General features: G+C 36.9%; 1 protein-coding gene across 1 annotated transcript; it reads right to left on the reverse strand.

The window, feature by feature from the left end:
• Nucleotides 1–5,260: 5,260 nt before the first annotated feature.
• Nucleotides 5,261–6,217, reverse strand: LOC120526674 (olfactory receptor class A-like protein 1). The gene has a single exon (XM_039749829.1). It carries the CDS (start codon nt 6,215–6,217, stop codon nt 5,261–5,263), a length of 957 nt encoding a protein of 318 aa, XP_039605763.1.
• Between the last annotated feature and the right edge of the window lie 426 nt (nt 6,218–6,643).

The following is a 6,643-nucleotide window of genomic DNA, read 5'->3' on the forward strand; positions in this document are numbered from 1 at the left end:
TAGGCTTCTAGTTAAGAAACTAGTTGGAGTGAAATTGGTTGGGATTTGAGGCCCTAACTTAACTGGTTGTCTGTTGGCTCACATCACATCTTTTTTTTTTTGTTTGCCTGACATTTAAGGAAAAAAGAAGCAATTCAGAGGACTGAGTGTTAAAAAACAAGACAATTAAAATGAAGGGAGAAGAAGTCAGAAATTAGTTTCTGATTGAGAAAGTAGCAAGAAGGAAAGCCTGCGGCCCCTGCAGCCCTCCAGGATCAGAGATGAACTCCTCTGCTATATAAGGGTACAATAAATACAGTGTAAAGAACGTCATATATAGCATGTTTTGAATATTAATGAAACTGTCTGCTTTAATAAGATACATCTGATACCTCTGCTGGAGTTTAATTTCTTAGAGATTTAAGTATTTTGCTGCTATTTTCTAATTCTTTGCAGTCATTTTTCAGTTCCCTGGAAGTTCATTGCATGTTGAGAACTACTGCTCTCTAGGGGATTACAGTTTTACTGATGTAGTCTCTCTGGGTGCCCAGTTTACCCCTGAACATTGTACTATATGGTAACATTAATGCCAATATCCACTACATTGGTAAAATCTTAAAACATTCCCTCTCTTACATCAATCACTGTTGACAAATATATTTCTAAACATCCTGACATCTCATTTCATGGATAAGAAGAAGTTTTGTCTATGGGTAGAAGTTGATTGGAGATTGAGACTGCTGATGTCATATTTGCAAATGAAAGAGAAGCAGCTGAGAGGTTTTGAATTCTGCGGTGTGAGAATTAATTAAAAAATACATTTTGCTTCTAAAAACGTTGTGTTTTGGTTGTTGCTAAGGAGCTGTGCAGAATTTTTTAAAGGTTTTTTTTCCACTTAAGAAGGGTTTTTTTGCTTTTTATTCACCCACACATGAGCAAAGCAGCTGAGTGTTTGGAGTAGCAATTGGAAAAGTTACTTGTTACTTGTACTTGTACTTTGTATTTGTATTAAAACTAGCATCATCAAGGCAGAGCAGTAAGCAGGAGCATCTCAGTCAGGAAATAACTTGTGTTGTAGTAAGTAACAGAAACAATGATTATTTATACATTTTTGCATTTTATTGATTTATGAAAATCAAATAACATTCCATACAAACAAGTCAAGTTTTACAAAACTAGGTTTGAAACAATCAACCCCTGCCTATAAGAAGAGAGCTAGGCTAGCAGAGTAATACTTTAATCTATTAAAAAATAAGTAAATAGATAAATTAATAAATGAATAAAAGTAAATAAAATTTAAAAAGAGGGGAGGGAGTCTGCTTCTTTAATTAAAATGCTTATTCTAAAATGTTATTGATTAGGTCCTGTCAGGTTTTGAAAAACTTCTGCACAGATCCTCTAAGTGCAAATTTGATTTTTTCTAATTTCAGATAATATATAACATCAGTTACCCACTGACTTAAAAGAGGAGAGTTAGGATTCTTCCAGTTGAGCAATATAAGTCTGCGTGCCAGTAGTGTAGTAAAGGCAGTCATAGTTTGTTTATCCTTCTCCACTTTAAGCCCCTCTGTGAGCCCACCACACACAGCTGTTAATGGGTTAGGAGGGATTGTGACACCAAGGCTGTCTGATAGGCATTTAAAGATTTTTAGTCCAAAATGATGTTAATTTGGTGTACATCCAAAACATGTGGCCTAGTGAGGCTGGAACTTGATTGCAATGTTTGCAGGTTGGCTCCTGTCCTGGAAACATTTTGGACAATTTTAAACGAGACAGATGTGCTCGATATATAATTTTTAGTTGAATAATTGTATGCTTTGCATATGAAGAATCTTTATCAACTTTCCCACAGCTCTTCCATTTCTTGTCATCATTGCTGTTATGTTTTTTCTAGAGCATGCAACTGCCTTGATGGTAGAGAAGAAAATACAAGACAAATACAGGAGATGAATAATAATTTAAAAGACACACTATGATGTTCAGGCAAGCAGTGTGAAGCTGTGTAATAAAACAAAAAACTCTTTTTTGGTTTGCTCTGATGAAGAAGGCTCTTGTGCTGGAAGGGGATATGGACAAAGCTAATGCCCTGAACCAATTTTTAAGAGAATTTCCCTCCCACTGCCACCATCATCCAATGACCTTATTTTTATTGTCCACCGCTAAAACATACATGGAGTAAGTAACACATAAAAACATATATATTTTGGGGTGGTGTTTTCCTTTGAATGAAAATCAGTGTGCAAGTATTGTATTCATGGGAAATGCTTGTCCTAAGGAACTGGTGAAACGTTTGGACCAGTAAATGCCACTGAAGAGGGCAGAGTTGTTGAGAAAATAAAATAAGCAGAGGTCAAAACAAGAAAGACAGATAATCTATTGTCAGACTACAAAAAGCAAAATAAAACAATAAATTGCCAAAAAGTTCCTGGCTGCCTTTATTTCCATTCCTTAAATAACTAATGCAGAGTCATATTTATTAATTATTTTGATCCCAAATCATCAACATCTCTAGTAGTAATTCTATTACATAACTGCAAGAATAATGACATCTCACATTGCCCACCATCAATCAAATGACTGGGAACAGACATTATTGCTAAATAAACTAATAGTGAAGAAGATGGTAAAATAAAATAACACAGATGAAGTCATCAATTAAATGATAAAAATAGAATCATAATACTAAATATTGGTGAAAAATAATAATGTGCCAAAATGAACTTTTAGGTTAGCAAACATAGACTCATAAAAGGAAGAGTGCATTTTAAGTTGAATAAGGTGAAAGTCACTCAGGTTGAAATGGGAGGCTGAAGGTATCCTTACTGGCCATGGAGGTAAAATGTGTAGCATAATAAGGTAATTTTGCAACATTTTTCTTAATTTAGGAGCTGTCAAGTCCATTTTAGTGTATATCAAGTTCAGTAAAAAGGAACTAGGCATCCATGGATTTAAGGATAAAAATTAGAACTTTATTCCTATGAGTCACAACTAAAAAGCCTTAAGGATCAGGGACATTCTTAGGCATACGTGAACTATGCATCCGCGTAGGGCCCCAACCATGAAGGGGGCTCCTGGCCCGGCCCAACTTATAATTTTCTTTTTTTTGTTGTCGGGCTGTGGGCCTGGGACCCCTGTCATACCCCTGGCACTGCAGCTGTCTGTGCCAGTCCCTCACGTCATGTGTCACGCATGACCCAAGAGCGACTGAATGGTTTGGCATTAATATCAATTGAGCAACATGTTGGCGAAACCCTTGATTATTCGGAACTGATAAAGGATTTCGCCAGGATGAAAGTGAAGAAAGTAGATTTCTTACGTTAATTAAAGTCTTCAGGAAATTCAGTTCAGTGCATCTCTTAGTCTTATTAACAATGGTAATTTATTACTCTCTCTTCTGTTTCTTTTTCCGTTTTCTTTGTGGTGGTGGCCTGCGCCACCTCCACCTACTCAAAGCTTAATGATGCTCCAACAATGATGGATGGATTAAAAGGCAGAAGTCTACGTGACCATCATCATCAAGTCCTTCCGTGAGAACTCTAAATCCAAAGAGGACTGTTTCATTTATGTTAGGTAGAATGCCCAGAGGGGACTGGGCAGTCTCATGGTCTGGAATCCCTACAGATTTTATTTTATTTTTTTCTCCAGCCGTCTGGAGTTTTTTTTTTTTCTGTCTCCCCTGGCCATTGGACCTTACTCTTATTCTATGTTAATTAATGTTGACTTATTTTGTTTTCTTATTGTGTCTTTTATTTTTCTATTCTTTATTATGTAAAGCACTTTTAGCTACTGTTTGTATGAAAATGTGCTATATAAATAAATGTTGTTGTTGTTTATTACCCAAATTGCAATCTTCACCTAAATCTCTAATAATATTGTCACACCATCGTAACTTTGCCAAATACACTATAGCAAACGTTCATTTTAGAGATTCGTTTCGGATTCATTCATAGAGATTCCCATAAAATCATGAAATATCCCCGTATTACCGGCCTTTACCAGATCCAGAACAAAATCAATATTTTACCACTCTGCATACACACAAGCATACATGTAGGCCTACTGGTCATCTAAGGCCTTTTACGGATGTTTTATTAGAACACCTTCCGGACCCCCCAATTTCGGGGCCTGCACATCTCTGAATTGCATAGGGCCCCCAATCTGCAAAAAATGGCCCTGTAAGGATGGTGATCATGTGATCATTTTGCTTCATTCTTGTTATGGCCCTTGCTGCTGTCTGTAATGTGATCTAAGATACTTTAACATAGAATCTTGCTATAGTGAACTTGACCTCATACAAAACAATGTTTCTGTTTTTATGTATCCTACAAGATGTAAAACTATCAAGGTTTTGTTTCTATTATGGAGAAAACAAATGTTATAGTTTATTAACATAAGCATTAAATGACAGATCAAAGTCAAATATAGAATAAAGTCTGAGCTGATTTATGAAACCTGAGGTTTAAGTCTGCTTGCAAGGATTGCTACTTGCCTTGTGTTCGATGCTCCTAGACCAAGCAGTGGCTTCATATGTTTGTCTGATGGCATAAAGAAGTTTGGCAAATGAATGAAAGTTTTTTTGGAGTGCATACTTCACAAAAATGAAAGTCAAAATTCCACCTCATAGTAGAACATCTGGTTTAACAAAGGTTAACTTTCTTACAATACATTATTCAATTAAGTTTGGATCTAAGAACTACTTTACTTCATAAAATCACTTAATATGGCATTACATTTATTGTAAAGCATAAAGGGAAAAAGACATGACAGGCTATTGCTTGCTTGATTAGTTCCAGAATAAAGACAATATTATTTAATAAGTCAGCCTCAATCTGGCCTACTCCAGAGCATGTTCCCAGTGGTCAGCTTCACTGACCACAAAGTAGGGTAAGTTTAGGGTTAGGACAGTGTGCCTGTTTTGAATGAGAACAGCTAGAACAGTGGGATCAATGTATTAAAGATTTCATCATCATCAAGATTTCACTTATCATTGTGACTTCTCTATCTTCGTTTAAATCACAACTTAAATAAGTTTAATATGAGAATGATGATAAAGCAGTGTCAGTGACCTTTCAGGTGCTCTAATATTCTCCAAAAACCCATTCATCAATTCATTCATATTTCAGGTCTCCAAATGGCAAATTATAGAATCAATGTAATGCATTTATCATTCAAAATAATGAATCAAATGGTCAGCTAAATAAACACTGTTCATTATAAGGTATATTTCCTTGTGAAAAACTACATCTTCTTATCTTGGAGCAGTGAATAAAATAATAATTGTTTACAACGTACATGTACTGCTCTCTGTCGGCTGGATTTCTCTCTTCATCTTGACAAGTTTTAATTTCCTCTGGACTTTTGGATTAGTCGTGATGACCACAATGGGACATACTGAAGTGTAAAGGGTTGCAAAGAAGACCCGGATGTCAGAAATAAGAAGTGTCACCCTTGAGATGGTCATGGTGTACAGCCAGATGACATTGTCAATGCCAAAGAAGACAACATACAAGATGACCAAGGTGACCACTGCCCTTGAAGCTTTGGTTTCTGCTCTCCCTTCCTTTTGACTACGATCTGAACTGCGGATGCTCTTTACTTTTTGACCATGTTGATAAAGAAGTTTTAGGATATAGCCACTCATGATGATCATTAGCACTATGAACACAAGGTCTCTGGACATGACCCCAAAACCTATCGAGATATATGTAAAGTAGTCCTTATGCAAAATAAAACAGTACTCTAAATTCAATGTGTATGGAGGAATGGTGTTGTTAAAGAGGTTAAAAACAGCATTAAGGGCAGTCATAACACTGGTGGAGTAGTACAGGAAATAGAGGAATATGATGATGTACATCAGATACTGAGGGATTCTCGTTTTCAGTGGGGCGAGTACAGAAGTGGCAGGTGAAATGGCTACAGCCTGGTAGACACAAAGCAGGCAAGTAAGGCTAATAGAGAGGCCCCGGAAGGCACGGAAGGAGAAGATTGTAATTTTACAGCCAACGTCATCAAAGAGGTTCACATAGCCCAAGGCAGCTATTGTCTGTGGGATGCTTCGAATTACGGCAACCATGAGGTTGGCAAAGGCCAGGTTGCAAATAATGATATCGGCCGCTAGGAGCTTGGCCTCAGTGAAGCGGTTGTGCAGGAAAGCGCAGCAGACAAGCAGGTTGGTTGGAATGCTGATGATTGTGATTATAAGAAAACTAGAAGCTTTGACGATTGCTCTGGTGTCCATAACTTTTCACCATTAAGACCTAGGAGCAAGAAATAAGGAGGGAGAGTCAAGAAAGTTAAAGGTACATTTTGCTAAAATAATATTAAAACGTTTTCACACAAAGAGTTATAGATACAGGAAACAAATTATCTTGTAGTTTACTTTAAAGTGCCATCCTGTAATAAAAAGGTGGACAGCACTTTGGTATAGTGGTTAGAAGTTGAAGACTGGGTTCAAAATACTGGCTTAGTCTCTGTCTCTATGAGTTTGCAGATTGTTCTCATGTCTGCGTGAATTTTTCTTCTACTCTATCCAGTTTGCTTCCCACATCCCAGTGCCATGTATGTTAGTTCAGTTTGGTGAATGGGCCTTGTCAAGGACTGGCACCCTATATAGTGTTGCTCCTCCATTATCTCCAATGCCAATGAAATAGGCTCCCACATTATG

The sequence above is a fragment of the Polypterus senegalus genome, chromosome 3 (genome assembly GCF_016835505.1).
Source record: "Polypterus senegalus isolate Bchr_013 chromosome 3, ASM1683550v1, whole genome shotgun sequence".
Classification (NCBI taxonomy): domain Eukaryota; kingdom Metazoa; phylum Chordata; class Cladistia; order Polypteriformes; family Polypteridae; genus Polypterus; species Polypterus senegalus.

Bases quoted from the DNA above. Each gene is read 5' to 3' on its own strand.
- LOC120526674 (XM_039749829.1), bottom strand. From the start codon at position 6,217: ATGGACACCAGAGCAATCGTCAAAGCTTCTAGTTTTCTTATAATCACA.